The 15,171-nt window shown below is 49.5% G+C and overlaps 1 protein-coding gene across 6 annotated transcripts in view; it reads left to right on the top strand.

The window, feature by feature from the left end:
• Positions 1–15,171, top strand: part of NUP210 (nucleoporin 210) — a 143,049-nt gene that overhangs the window by 46,561 nt on the left and 81,317 nt on the right. For 5 of the 6 annotated variants that reach the window (XR_013527513.1, XM_078351693.1, XM_078351692.1 and 2 more), the window contains 4 exons: positions 1,716–1,847; positions 7,670–7,766; positions 10,551–10,701; positions 13,191–13,323. Coding sequence is in view for 4 of the 6 variants with exons in the window: in XM_078351693.1 (XP_078207819.1) it covers positions 1,716–1,847; positions 7,670–7,766; positions 10,551–10,701; positions 13,191–13,323 (513 nt within the window). In the remaining 2 variants the exon portion in view is untranslated. Of the gene's footprint in view, positions 1–1,715; positions 1,848–7,669; positions 7,767–10,550; positions 10,702–13,190; positions 13,324–15,171 lie in introns of those variants that run through there. The other variant, XM_035273726.3, reaches the window with a different exon arrangement.

The following is a 15,171-nucleotide window of genomic DNA, read 5'->3' as shown; positions in this document are numbered from 1 at the left end:
TCCTCCTGCCCCAGCCTCCCAAGTATTTAATAGCTGGGCATGCCACCATACCCAGCTAATTTTTAAAATTTTTTGTGAAGATGGAGTCTCGCTATGTTTCCTGGCCAATTTTTCTTTCTTTTTCTTTTCTTCTTCTTTTTTTTTTTTTAAGAGATGGTAGTCTCCCTATGTTGTACAGGCTGGTTTCAAACTCCTGGGCTCAAGCAACCCTCCTCCCTTGGCCTCCCACAGTGGTGGGATTACATGTGTGAGCTACCACACCTGGCCCAAATAATAATCTTAATAGGAGGTTGTCCTATAAGCATTTCCTTGTATTGGGCATTTAGAGTGTTTTCAGATGTTTGTTTCAGTGTTACATATAAAAATAAATGGTTTTATATAGAGAACAAATTAGAGTTCTTTTATGTTATTTCTTAAATTCCCAGTTTTACTGGGTCACAGCCTTGAATATTTTTATTTTTATTTTTTGATATGGAGTCTTGGTCTGTTACCCAGGCTGGAGTGCAGTGGTGTGATCTTGGCTCCCTGTTACCTCTGCCTCCCAGGTTCAAGCAATTCTTCTGCCTCAGCCTCCCATAGCTGGCATTACAGGTGTGTCCCACCATGCCCTAATGATTTTTCTTGTATTTTTATTAAAAATGGGGTTTCATCATGTTGGCCAGGCTGGCCTTGAACTCCTAACCTCAAGTGTTTCGCCTGGCTTGGCCTCCCAAAGTGTTGGGATTATAGGTGTGAACCACTGTGCCTGGCCAAACTTGAATATTTTTAATGCTTTTGGTACATGGGACTGTATTGCTGTGCAAGAAAACAACACTAAAGTTCACAAGTATTTTTATATGATGTCTGGAGAATGGTCAGGATAATTTTGTATCTCTTGCTGCTGTCCTTACACTTGAGGGTTCTCCAGATAATGCCATTTACATACCTTATTTATGGAGCAAGTAAAAAAAACTCTGGGCGTGCCCCCCAGCCCCTTCTGTACTATAGTTGATAGTCTTACATAAAAGACTATCAGCAGGCCGGGCACAGTGGCTCAAGCCTGTAATCCCAGCACTTTGGGAGGCCGAGGTGGGTGGATCACGAGGTCAAGAGATCGAGACCATCCTGGTCAACATGGTGAAACCCCGTCTCTACTAAAAATACAAAAAATTAGCTGGGCATGGTGGCGCGTGCCTGTAATCCCAGCTACTCAGGAGGCTGAGGCAGGAGAATTGCCTGAACCCAGGAGGCGGAGGTTGCGGTGAGCCAAGATCACGCCATTGCACTCCAGCCTGGGTAACAAGCGTGAAACTCCGTCTAAAAAAAAAACACCAGCATATGTGAAAATCGAAAACCACCAGCGTAATCCCTAATCTCAGGGAAGGGACAGGGCTCTCGATTTTGGGATGGGAACTCATAATACTGTAATCCTTGTCACTTCACTGAATGGTCACACCCTGAACAAAACAAAGTTTTCCTGGAGTTTTCTTTGCCCACAGGTTTAAATGCTGGTGCCCTGCTGGAAAGGCCAGAGTGGGTGGTAACAAGGCCCCCACAGCCTTTCCTTTTTGGAAGTCCCTGTTAACTTTCAGTGGGGCTGTGTGCAAGGCAGCTGCTTGGCTTCTGAGGGTAAAGTTGGTGGTAGGGTTTTTGCCAGAGTGAAAAACTGCAAGGCTTGGAGGTAGAGCCGGGGTGGGGACTGTCTTTGGTGCTGACCCTCCCTGGGGTCTCTCCAGCCACAGGCCAGGTCCTGCGCTGTGACGCCATCGTGGACCTCATCCATGGCATCCAGATTGTTTCCACCACCCGTGAGCTCTACCTGGAGGACTCCCCGCTGGAGCTGAAGATCCAGGCCCTGGACTCTGAGGGTGAGGATGTCCCCCTGCCTGTTTGTCCTCTGCAGCCCATGGTGGATTGTCCCCCCACCATGACCCTGGCTTCTCTGCATTCTCCTCTCCACTGATGTCCAGCCCTGCAGATCCTCTAGAGGGCAGCTCCCATTAGGCAGCTGAAGTTGGTGTGGGGGGAGATGCTGAAGAGGCAAAAACCACCTCTGAGGTGGACCTCAAGCCCTAAGTGGCATCAAGTCATGGTCACTACTGGCACTCAGGAACCCCTGCAGCAGGGCCTATGTGCTCTGAGCTGTGACTCTGTGACCCTGGAGCCAGACCCTGTCTGTCATGGTGCCGTTCCTTGGGGCAGCACATCTTGAGGAAGCTACCATTCTTGGCAGCAATGGGAAGCTGGGAGAGGCTGTCTGGGGCCATGCTGCCTGCTCTGGCTCTTAGGGCTGGTGGTGGCTTCCTGGTCCAGACTGCTGAGCATGTGTGTGGATCAGATTACATCTACACCCTGGCCCAGGGCACTGCCCTCACATCTTCACCTCGCTGGAGTCAAATATGGGCTTGTTCCAGGCTGGGATTCTTCTAGGTGATCTCTTAAAGGAAGTAAGGGAAACTTTTTTTTTTTTGAGATGGACTCTTGCTCTTGTTGCTCAGGCTGGAGTGCAATGGTGCCTCTTGGCTCACTGCAACCTCTGCCGCCCGGGTTCAAGTGATTCTCCTGCCTCAGCCTCCTGAGTAGCTGGGATTACAGGTGCCTGCCACCATGCCCAGCTAATTTTTTTTTTTTGTATTTTTAGTAGAGACAAGCCTTCACAATGTTGGCCAGGCTGGTCTCAAACTTCTGACCTCAGGTGATCCACCCGCCTCAGCCTCCCAAAATGCTGGAATTATAAGCATGAGCCACTGTGCCCGACCACGTAAGGAAAACTTTGTAGGTTAAAATTCTTGCCTATTATCCCATCACTTTAATCCCAGCCAGCTGTTCGGGAGGCTGAGGCAGGAGAATTGCTTGAACCCAGAAGGCGGAGGTTGCGGTGAGCCGAGATCGTGCCATTGCACTCCAGTCTGGGTAACAACAGCAAAACTCTGTATCAAAAAAAAAAAAAAAAAATTCTTGTCGGAGAAAATAAGGCAAAAGATGTCTTTCAGATGATCTACCCCAAAACCAAGTTCAAACCAAGGCTCACCTTGTCTTTGAAACCTTTTCTGAGAACTCTAGCTCCTCTTTTTGAAAAAAAATTGTAGATCAGGATTCTTAGCCTAGATAGTATTGATTGACATTTGGGGTTGAATAATTGTTTGTGATGGGGGCTGTCAGTGCATTATAGGGTGTTCAGCAGCATCCCAGGCCTCTACCTACTAGATGATAGTAGTATCTCCCAAGCCATGACAATCAAAAATGGCCCAGACATGACCAAATGTCTCAGAGGCCAAACCACTGTTTAAAACACTAGCAGACCCCTTCTTCCCACACTTACTCATTCATCAGATAAGGCCCTTAACCTCTGACACTGCCATCTGACCTGTGAGATTGAGATAACGATGCTTGTCCTGGGGACCGTAAGGACTTAGTGAGAAATATGTAAAGTGTTGTCTTGCATGTCTTACTCAGTAAGCCAGGGGGTGTTTCTCAGCACTTTCTGCAAACTAGACATTGTTCAGGCACCAGGGCTGCTATAGGGAAAGAAGGACCTAGCCGCTGCCCCCAGAATCTCAGACACAGAGACACAGGCACAGCCTTAGATGATATGAAAATGAGTGGGCACATTATTCTATCTAATGTGTTCTAATGTGGCTGTGTTCTAATAAAGCTTTGTTTATAAAAATAGAGGGGCAGATTTGGCCCAGGGGCCGTAGTTTGCCAACCCTTACTTTTGACTACTCTGTTGTTTCTTCCCTTAAGTCATTTAAAAAGAGATGTTTTAATTGTATTGAGATTTATATCTCATGAAATTTTACCTGTTTCAAGTGTACAATTCAGTGTTTTTTGTAGATTCACACAATTGTGCAAACATCACCATTGTCTAATTTCAGAACATTTTCATCACCCCAAAAGGAAGTCCCACACTCATTACAGTCACTCCCCATTCTCTTCTCTCTCCAGCCCCTGATGACCTTGAATCTGCTTTCTGTCTTTGCATTTGGCTGTTCTGGACATTTCATGTGAATAGAATCACAGTGTGTGTGTGCAGCAGTATACAACCATACATACAGTCTTTTGTGACTGGCTTCTCTCACTGAGCACGTTTTCAAAGTTCATCTGTGTTCTTAAGTGTGTCTGCATACTTAATTCTTTTTTTTTTTTTGAGACAGTTTACCAGGCTGGAGTGCAATGGTGCCATCTCGGCTCACTGCAGCCTCCGCCTCCTGGATTCAAGCAATTCTCTTGCCTCAGCCTCCTGAGTAACTGGGACTAAGGTGCATGCCACCATGCCCGGCTCATTTTTGTATTTTTAATAGAGACAGGGTTTTACCATGTTGGCCAGGCTGGTCTCGATCTCTTGACCTCAAATGATCCACCCACCTAGGCCTCCCAAAGTGCTGGGATTACAAGCACGAGCCACTTCACCTGGCCCGTGTTTCATTCTTTTTGTGGCTGAATGACATTCCATTGCAGGGGTCAACCGTGTTTGTTTCTCTGCTCATCCATTGATGGACTCTTAGGTTGTTTTCACATTTGGCGGTTATGAATAATGCTGCTGTGAGCATTCACATGTAGACATGGGTTTTCCGGTCTCGGGTAGGAATGGAATTGTCGGGGCATAGGATAACTGTGCTTAACTGTTTGGGAGCTGCCAGGAGGTTTCGCAAGTGGCTGCCGTGTTTCAGATTCCTGGGGGAAGTGTGTGAAGGTGCCGTGATCTCCACATCCTGGTCAGAACCTGCTATTGTTCATCCTTGTAGTTCTAGTTAAACCCCCTTTAAGTCACTTTTTGCTTGAATGTGCATCTGTCCTCCCCAGGCAGGTGGTGGGGATGTTGGGATTGGGGAGATGCCTGCCCAGGCCTTCCCAGGTCAGTGTTATGCCAGGAGGGTGCCCAGAGGCCTGGATGGTTTCCTTTCACACTCCCTGCACTCCTGAAGGGTTGATGGCCCCTGCGGCCAGTTCCAGAGTAGGACGTCATCTATTCTCCACAGACTGAGTCATTCACCAACAGCCCATGTCAAAGCCCCACCTTTGCAGCAAGGAAATGGTTAACTCCCTTCCTTGTCCTCATCCACTGTGAGGGTGTCATGCTTTCTACTGGGTCCTCATACTTTGATGAGTACCTTCATCATTTCTTTTGCCTTTTTTCTTTTTCTTTCTTCTTTTTTTTTGAGATGTGAGTCTTGCTCTGTCACCAGGCTGGAGTGCAGTGGCACAATCTGGGCTCACTGCAACCTCTGCCTCCGAGGTTCAAGCAATTCTCCTGCCTCAGCCTCCCTAATAGTTGGGATTACAGGCATCTGCCACCATGGCTAGCTAATTTTTGCATTTTTAGTAGAAACAGGTTTCACCATGTTGGCCAGGATGGTCTTGATCGCCTGACCTTGTGATCTGCCTGCCCTGGCCTCCCAAAGTGTTGGGATTACAGGTGTGAGCCATCGCGCCAGGCCCTTTTGCCTTTTTTCTGAGCCTGCAAACTCTTTTATGGTCAGAAGTCTCCTCTGTGAAGATGAACTTGACCTTTAGAACCTTTGAGTGTCTGTCAGTCCCAGAAATGATGTGCCTTATCAGATTGATGAATGTCAAGAAAGATAATTGCTCAACAAACAGTGGCACCCTGGCTGCCCATAGATGCCAGGCAGTGTCTTGTTCCCTTTGTAAGTACAGTGTCTTATTGTGCTTATAAATGGTCTGATGCCCACTGTATAGACAAGGAAGCTGAGGTTCAGCCTCAGTAACTTGCCCACAGTCACACAGCTCATGGGTGGCCAAGCAGGGGCTGGGATCCAGGATGCCTGACTGTTGCCTGAGCTCTTTTCCACCTGGATGCACGGGCTGTCTCCTGCTGCTGCATTTTCCTGGGCATTGGGGGCCCTCCCAAGTGGCTGGGATCTGCCTTTTTGGCCAGAAGCTGCCTGTAGAGTGCCTGCCTCCAGTCAGTGTTCTCACAGCTATTTCCTGGGCCACTCATGCCTCTTGCATGAGCAGAACTGGACTAGCTCAGGGTCTCCAAAGATGCCCTGCCTCACCTTTCCTTATGCTGTCTCTTCTGCCTGAAGCACCTTCCCCTCCTGAACTCTGCTTTCAGAAGCCATGCTTCCTCTGGCATTGCCTCTCAGGTGTGCTCTCCTCCAGGAAGTCCTCCTTGGCTGCCCAAGGTGGGACTTGTTCCTCCCTTCACTTTCCCTCAGCTTTTGAGTGGCCCCTTCACTGACCCTGGGGTGCCAGACATTTTCTACTGTGGCTTTTTGAGGTCAGCGCTTGGAGGACTGAGATCAGTTCATTCTTCTGGACCCTTTTGTGTCTGACACTGGACTTTGCCCAGCTGGCATCAGGTAAATGTTTGTTAAGTTGAATTGCTTAACATTTTCCTGCAGCCATCCTGCAGGACAGGGGAGGTAGATCATCTGGAAACCGGACTGCTGGCTTTCATGGTTACTATCTAAACTTGGCTGTGAGGCTTCAAAGTCAAGGGCTCTGTCTGTTGCACATAGTAGTACTGACAGCTTTTTTTTGGGTGGAAAAAGCAAAACTTTGGGCAGAAGTTTCTTGAGAGCTTTCCCTGCCTCCTTACTCCTCAGCAGGCCCTTCCCCACCTCCATCCATAAGCGGGCTGTTGTGAACTGTAGACATGTCACTAAGCAATGTTTCATGTGAGACTTGAGACTTCATGGGGCCAGGGATAGGGGTGAAGAGAAGCAGGACCCCAAGCCTGTCCAACTCTAAATACCTTGCACTTTGCACTGTAGAAACAGCATTTCTTGTCCCCCAGATACCCTGTATTGGGAGCTGGTTAGAAAGGGAATGTGGATGAGGGATGTGGAACAGGTGTGGGGTATCAGGGGCTGGCAGATAGTGTGGGGTATCAGGGGCTGGCAGATAGTGTGGCATGGCCCCTTCTAGAGAGGGCGAGCAGCTTCTGGCCCTCAGGGAATGAGGTCGAAGTGGCAGGATCTTCAGCCTTTCAAGGGAAGGTAAGAACTAGGTTTCCAAGTGGCATCTGTTTCTTGATTGGAAAGGACAGGTCAGAAGGCTTCCAGGCAGCAAGCCAGGACATTAGAGCTAAGGCTGGCTAGGCCTGGCCCTCCACTTTTAAAAAGGGACCGTGCTTTTAAAAAATCACGTAGCAGATCATGAGGAAAGCAGCACAGTTGTGAATACAAGCTCAGACCTGGAGCCTGCACCAGCACTGGCTAAGGACCTATGTGGCCCCCGTAAAGAGACAAGAGTCGTGTGACCCTAGACAGTTGGGGTAATGCCCCTCCTCCCTGGATCCCTGCTCCTGCACAGGGAGGGAGAGGAGTTTACTATCAGGAGGTGGTGAGCAGAAGCAAATGGCCCAGGTTTCTGAGCAGCCTCCTAAACTCTGGAATGCTCACAGACGTGTGGGGCAGCAGTGTTAAGCACTGCACTGAGCTGGTCTTGCAGTCAAAGGCAGGGAGTCACAGCAGGAAGAGCACAAGCTTTCACCTGACAGCCCTGGGTTCAAATCCTGGCCTTGCCCCAGTGATCACATGATTGTGAAGGTCTTCATTCCTTTCAGCCTCAGTTTTCCCTCCTGACATGCAGGTCATGACACTTGCCTGGTGGTGGGTGATGTGGAGTGTCGTTCCTGTGTGGGGCAGAAGCTCCTATCCCACCTCCCTCAGCCCTGGGGAATTAACTCCATGCCTATCTGCCCCCACGTCTGCTCTTACAGGGAACACCTTCAGCACCCTGGCCGGACTGGTCTTTGAGTGGACAATTGTGAAGGACTCCGAGGCGGACAGGTTCTCAGACTCTCACAATGCACTGCGGTAAGGGGTGCCTCTGTCAGGCCTGACCCCCTTTGAAGGGAAGCGGGAAGCGGGATGTCTGTGAGGTCCACACTGGCCAGGGGCTTTCATCTTAATCAGTGTGGAGCCTGGGAGATTCTCAGGATGCCTGCAACATTCCAAGTGTCTGATTAAGGAGGAAGGTTCACTTATACTATTGTGCGGGAGCCTGGATGCTTCTGCAGCCCACAGAGAGTGTCGTGTGGGAAGTTGTCAGAGGCTTGGGACGTCCAGCTGGAGAAATGAGACACACATGGCTGTCTCAGGGTGCAGGGGAAGTGTGGGTAGCCCCAGGCTGCAGTTCTGGGAGGCTAGTTAAAGGGTAGCCAGGTTTTGGCTGGCGCATGGGCCAGCTGTGTGTGCCAGCCTTAGGTGGAACAGGGTTAAGTCCCCCATATGGCAGTGTAGCCAGACTTGTTTTGAGGTGGACGCCTTAAATGTCTTGACCTGTGTCATCCTCCTGGCTGCCATGTGAGCTTGCACACAACTGTGCTCTCCATCGAGTGTTCCCAAAGGCTGAGACTTGGAGAGGCCGATTTGCTTGTCTGAGCTCAGGAAGGGCAGAGCTGGAGTTTGAACTCAGATCCGTGGATCTTCACTGTCTCCATGGGAGAGACCAGCCGTGGGAGTCATGGGCCCCAGGGCTATTTATTTGTAGTTAAAAAATGAGCGGTTCAGTTCTTGAGATGCTCTAGTCTCCTGTCAGTGGCTCACTGTGCTGCCACGTGTGGGTCAGGGCAGGAGGAGAGCCACACGGGTCCTTGGCTGGTGCTGGTGCAGGCCCCAGGTCTGAGCTTGTATTTGCAACTGTGCTGCTTTCCTCATGTTTTGCTATGTGATTTTTTAAAAGCATGGTCCCTTTTTAAAAGTTGTTTTTGAATGTTTTTCTCTTTTGAATGAGTCTCTTTTTGCAGCAACTTTAGGCCTGTAGAAAACCTGCCAATGCAGTCCAAAAAGTGATTTCCCTCACTCACCTGAGAGCCTATTGCCAGCCTCATGTCCCGTCACCCTGATGATTTTCATGTGCTTTACAACCATCAAGGACATTGTCCTGCACAGCCACCATGCAGTCATGGTGCTAGAAAACGAACATTGATGCTGACCATCTTCAGACCTCACTTGAGTTTGGTTACTTGTCCCAGTTTTATCCTTATCAGCAAAAAGAAAAATTGCAGCCCCGAGTCACCTGCCACATGTGTTCTGTTTCCCTTAGTCTCTATCAGCCTGGGAAAGTCTCCTGGGCTTTGACTTTGGACACCACGATGCTTGTGAAGAGGACAGTCTAGTTATCTTTAGAGCAGCCCTTGTTTTGGGTTCATCTGCTGTTCCCTCACGGCCAGGGTCCGAATGTTGTGTCTTTGGCCAGAATATCTCAGAATCGACACTCTGTTCTTGTACTTGCTTCTGATCTGGGGAAGTACCTCTCTCACTCCTTCATAATGCTAAGTCCTTTGTTGGGGAGTTTACTGTCTGGTCTCTCGTTATGCCATTAGAGTCCAGGTCTAGGCCGGAGGGGATGTTGGGGATGTGGTGGTCCAGGGCTCAGCTCACAGTGACTCAGGCAGACATCTTTACATCCTGATGCCTTTGTGAGCCAAGCAAGTTGCCCTCCTGGAGGCAGAGCCTTCTGGACCAGCTCTGTGGTTTCTGGTGTTTTGAAAACCATGACCATGGGCAGGGGAGTCAGAAACTTGGATTCCAGTCCTGGCTTTTTGGCTGTGGTCTTGGTCAGGGAACATTACCCACCCGAGCCTCAGCCTTCTGCCCTGGGAAACACAGCCGGAGGGGATCTCTTGCCGCCTATGAGGGCCACTGTGCAGCTCAGCAGGTTGATCTAGTCAGGGCCCCTCTCTGGGCCTGGCGTGCGCTGGGTGTTGAGGGGATACTGATTCCCTGTCCCCTTCTAACAGCCCCGTTGCCCAGCACGTTAGGCCTCTTGAACTTCCAGGTAGCTCTGCACCTGAGCCAAATGCTAACGGAAATCCCATATGCCAAGACAGATTGGAGTTGGACTGTCCTGGATTTGTAGTCAATTTGACATGTGACGCCTAGAGTAACCAGGAGAGGAAATAAATCATGGCATGGCCCAGCATTGGCAGATTTTTCTTTTGCAGGGGAACAGTTGGCTTGTTTGTAAACGCAGGCTGAAGTGGGAGGCTGCATGGGAAGGATCCCTGAAGCCAGGCCTGTCCAGCAGCCCACACTCCAGGCTCCACCACATCCGCAACATTTCCCCAAGCTGGGATCCAGGGGTAGTTAGACGTGGTGCTGTCCGGTTCCCTGGGCTAGGGGACCAGCCATGGAGAATCGTTCCCCAGAGCTGGGCACTAGGCCGGGGAGGTGGGACAGGAGCAGGCAGCCTGGGGGAGGCGAGGGTGCTGCTGGCCCCGCTGCAGCTGGGCTGTGCTCTTGGGCCTGCTGCCTCCTCTCCTGGCCTTGCTGTTCCCATGTGGACTCAACGGCTGATCTTGCGTGTCAGTGTTTATATCACGTGTGCATGTGGATAAAATGCAGATTCCTAGGCATCTTGCAGATAAAGCCTGGGCCAGTGGCCAAGAATCTGCATTTTCACAGGGACTTTGGTAGTTCTGATGTAGGAAGCTGCAGGGACATGTCTCTAGGCAGCCCCAGCCCTGACTAGGGTGCCACCCCTTATTTCTGCATCAGCCCCAGTGGGAGGTACTGATAGGGAATGCTTTGGTAGAGTCTGATGAATCTCGTGTTGGAGTTTGATCAATGAACTTTGACAACATGCTCCTTTTCCAGAATTCTCACTTTCTTGGAGTCTACGTACATCCCTCCTTCTTATATCTCAGAGATGGAAAAGGCTGCCAAGCAAGGGGACACCATCCTGGTGTCTGGGATGAAGACCGGGAGCTCTAAGCTCAAGGCTCGAATCCAGGAGGCTGTCTACAAGGTGGGCCTGGGGCACTGGGAGGCAATGGGCTTCCTGGGGTGGAATCAGGCTGATGACACCTGCTCACCCCCACAGACACATTGAATAGTGGAAGTGAGACACTGTTCCATGATTTTAGGATGTGGGTTCATATTTTTATGTGTTTGGTTTGGTTTGGTTTGTTTGAGCTTCAGCTTACAAAGAAAGTTGATTGAGGCCCCAGAAAGCATCTGTAGAGGTGCAAAGCATTTGCTCATTCTCAGTTCCTTTTTTCCTTTTTTTTTGAGATGGAGTCTTACTTTGTTGCCAGGCTGGAGTGCAATGGCATGATCTTGAGTCACTGCAACCTCCGACTCCTGGTTCAAGTGATTCTCCTGCCTCAGCTCCCTGAGCAACTGGGATTACAGACACGCACCACCATGCCCAGCTAATTTTTTTTTTTTTTTTTGAGACTGAGTCTCACCCTGTTGCCAGGCTGGAGTGCAGTGGTGTGATTTTGGCTCACTGCAACCTCTGCCTCCCGGGTTCAAGCGATTCTCCTGCCTCAACCTCCGAGTAGCTGGGACTACAGGCACATACCACTATGCCCAGCTAATTTTTGCATTTTTAGTAGAGATGCAGTTTTACCATGTTGGCCATGATGGTCTTGATCTCTTGACTTCATGATCTACCCGCCTCAGCCTCCCAAAGTGCTGCGATTATAGGCGTAAGCCACCACACCCGGCCAGTTTTTGTATTTTTAGTAGAGATGAGGTTTCACCATGTTGGCCAGGATGGTCTTGATCTCCTGACCTCGTGATTCACCTGCCTCAGCCTCCCAAAGTGCTGGGATTACAGACGTGAGCCACCATGCCCGGCCCACTCATTTTCAGTTTCTAGGGAGGTCCAAGAGCAGGAGGTTCTCAGTAACTCACCTATTTCCAACTGGCGCCCCCACTGAGCTGGTATTGGGGCACTCCCAAGCACTTGGGGCTTTGACAAAACCCAGGCTCCTGGGTGTTTTCTGTGCTGTCTCTCCTGTGCCCCCATTGGAGCCCTGAGACTGGTGGCCCAGGGATCCCATGTGTAGATCTCCTCAACTCTGCCCCAGCCAATCCCATGTCTTCCTGGCCTCACCAGCATCCGATTCTCCGGGTAAGCAGTGGGGGTGTCCAGAGGAAAGGAGAGTGAGGAGTTGGTCTATCTAACGTCCTGGTTCCTTCCTTTTCCCTGTGGGCTAATGTCCACCCCACATGTGCCTCATTTTGAGCTGTAACCTGGAGATCTTTTTGTTTGCCTAGTAGTGCCTGGTGCATAGGCAGGAGCGCTGTGGTTCTTGGCCTGCCATTTAATTTTATAAAGTGGCAAACAGAGAAATCCTCTTCTGATTCACTCTCTAGTGGGTTTGCTGCATTGGAGAGTCCCGGAAGGTTTTGGAAACATAGGGACATGCCATGTTATAGGGGCTAATCCTGCAAGACTCTGCAGTTAATATTTGGAGACAGTTTGCTCCTGCATAGGGCCCAGGGCTGGGATGGGGTATAGCTCCACCGCTAAGCTGGAAGGCAGACTTGGCTGTCCTGGCCACAGACATTCAGCGGCCTTCCCTGCTTGTGTGCTGGAAAGCATCCACCATAGAGCCCTGCCCATGGTGGTACCTGATAGGCTTGTCTCTTTTGAACACACCGAAGATATTATTAACTAGTTGTTAAATGAGGAACCCGTCAGATGTGACAGCAGGCTTAAAGGAGAATCCAAAGAGTAGCCACAGTCCACCAAGTACGCTGAACTGAACTCACAAAAATGCAGAATGCCCACACCCACAGGAGGGCAGTCAGCTGTGCCTCCAGCAGAGAAAATGTTTTTGAGTTTCTGTGGACAAGAATCGTTTGCTTTGCTGTCACTTTTCTACAATGTACAGCTCCATCAAACAGCCAAAGTCAATGAAAGGTGCAGGCCTCTGGAGAATCCAGTACCTGGGGGTGCACTCGATAGGGCACCTCGTGATCTTTCTCCCATCGGGAAGTTGCTCACAGGTTTTCCTGAGGAGGGAGGTGGTCACAGGTTGGGGGTGAGAGGTGGGCAGGGGAAGGGGCCAAGGAATAGCCGCTGAGGGCTCATCACAGCACATGCGCATCTCCTGCTTTTTACATTGGCCTAGTGCTTCTCAAGATCCCTGGACCTTTTGTGGGGAGAAAACTTGAGCTCCTGGTGGCCATAGTATCCCTAAAGTTTGCCCTGGCTCCCCTCTTTTAATCCCATTTAATCATGTTGTACATAGAGTTAAACCACACGCAATGTACAGCTAGTGTGAGGGCTCAGTCTGGGTAATGCTTTTGGTGTCTGCTGTCCTTACGGAACTCCCCTGGGACCTCCGGGGTCTGAAAGTAAGGATTTGGGAATGACTCTTGTTTCTTTGCTTTTAACTTCCCTATTCCTATGTTTAAAACAGCTCTCTTTCTCTTGTTTCCTCCGCCACTCCTCCATTCCCTGTCCACACCTCACTTTATCCACCTTCTCTTTATGCCAAGAATGTACGCCCTGCAGAAGTCAGGCTGCTGATTTTGGAGAACATCCTTCTGAACCCGGCCTATGACATCTACCTGATGGTGGGAACCTCTGTTCACTACAAGGTGCAGAAGATCAGGCAAGGGAAAATTGCAGGTGTGTCACTGGCTCTGCCCTCATGGCAGATGCTTCCCTCCTTTTTTTTTTTTAATTTTGATTACATATATGTAACAAAATTTACCAAGAGCAAATATCTTAACCGTTTTTAAGTGCTCAGTCGGGTAGCATCAAGCATGCTCTTGCAGCCATCACCACCATCCACAGAACTTGTTCATCTTTCCAAACTGAAGCTCTGCATTGTGAGAACATTAACTCCCCTTCACCCTCTCCTAGCCTTTGGCACCCACCATTCTATTTCCTGTCTCTGTGAATGACTACTCTGGGTACCTCATATATGTGGACTCATGTAATATTTGTTTTTTTATGACTGGCTTTTGTCACTTTTTTCTTAGCCTGATGCTTTCAAGGTTCATCCATGTTGTAGCAAGGGTCTGAATTACCTTCCCTTTTAAAGCTGAATAGTGCTCCATTGTGTGGATGGATAGACCATATTCTGTTTACCCATTCATCCATCAACAGACACTTGGGTTGTTTCCACTTTTTGGCCATTGTGAGTAATGCTTCTATGAACATGGTGAGAAAATACCTGAGTACCTGCTTTCAAATTCTTTGAGGTATATGCCCCTTCAGTGGCAGCAAGTCCAGAGCTGTGGACTTTGTGTTGAGCTGGGCTTTGCCCCTGGTCTGCAACTGACAGCTGAAAACTTGGGCATGCCACTGCTCATCTCCAGGGCTATTTCTCATTGAAGCCTTTGAGGCCTTTCTGCCTGGGCTGTGAGGACAAAATGAATCAATAGGAGTGGAGTTATACTGTGTACTTGTGTTTAGATAGTGATGGTTCTTAATGGAGTGCCAGTCCTCCTAAGGATCGTTATCATTTTGTTTAAAGCTATGTATGTTTAACAGCCAGAGCATAGGACCTGGAGGGTCCTGGTCACAAGAGCTCAGGGCCAGTCCATCCGAGGGCCTCGGGTAGGTGACTTTGCCAGGTTGGCAGGTTGGTTCCACCTGTGATACAGGGTGTCATTTAAGAGCAGGCAGATCACACTTCAACATAACAGCAACTTGAGCAGTGTCCCCAGATGATGGGAGGTGCTGTGCTCTTTAAGGTCCTGCTTAGCTGAGAGCAGTTGTCTGGTTGGTCATGCCTGCGTGGCAGAACACTTGGTCTCTCAGGAGGACAAGGAAGCTGAGGACAGGCGCCCCTGCCTTTGGGCCCAGTTCTCTCTGGCAAGGGGGTCCTAGCTGAAGGGAAGCAAACTCATGTTTCTTAATTCTGGGCAGGCAGCATCTGCCCTTCTGCAGGGTGTCAAGTCAACAGGGAAGGATGGCCTACAGTAGGATTTGTAGGAAACCAAGTGTGGGTGTCCTGGTCAGAGGCTGATGTTTACCCAACTTCAGGAAAGCAGATTCCAGGACAGGGACAGACTGAGATGTGGCTTTCTGAGACTCTGAAAAGGGATGAGGCTCCAAGGTAGAGTTCTGGGGACACAGACACAGCAGCCTAAAGACGAATGCAATAGGGGAGCATGTTGAAAGGCCAGAGGGCACAAACAGGAGGTCTCAGAAGTATAAAATTATCCATGAACCCTGATCAAGAAATGACACTGTGGCCTGGAGTAAGATGCTTGGAGAGCCTGGTCACTGCTAACAGCACCTAATCATGACTGAATATTTCCTCAGTGTTGGGCAGTTCTAGGTGCTTTTCTTTTTTAAACTACTTTTATTTTTTAGAGACCTGGTCTTGCTATGTTGCCCAGTCTGATCTCAAACTCCTGGCCTCAAGCCATTCTCCCGCCTCAGTTCTGAGTAGCTGGAATTACAGGTGTGTGCCTGGATATAACCCAACAGCACTATGAGGTGGATTTCATTAATACCCTGGTT

Source organism: Callithrix jacchus, chromosome 15 (genome assembly GCF_049354715.1).
Source record: "Callithrix jacchus isolate 240 chromosome 15, calJac240_pri, whole genome shotgun sequence".
Lineage (NCBI taxonomy): Eukaryota > Metazoa > Chordata > Mammalia > Primates > Cebidae > Callithrix > Callithrix jacchus.
The sequence above is the reverse complement of the archived record's forward strand: the minus strand, read 5'-3'. Positions and strand labels throughout refer to the sequence as shown.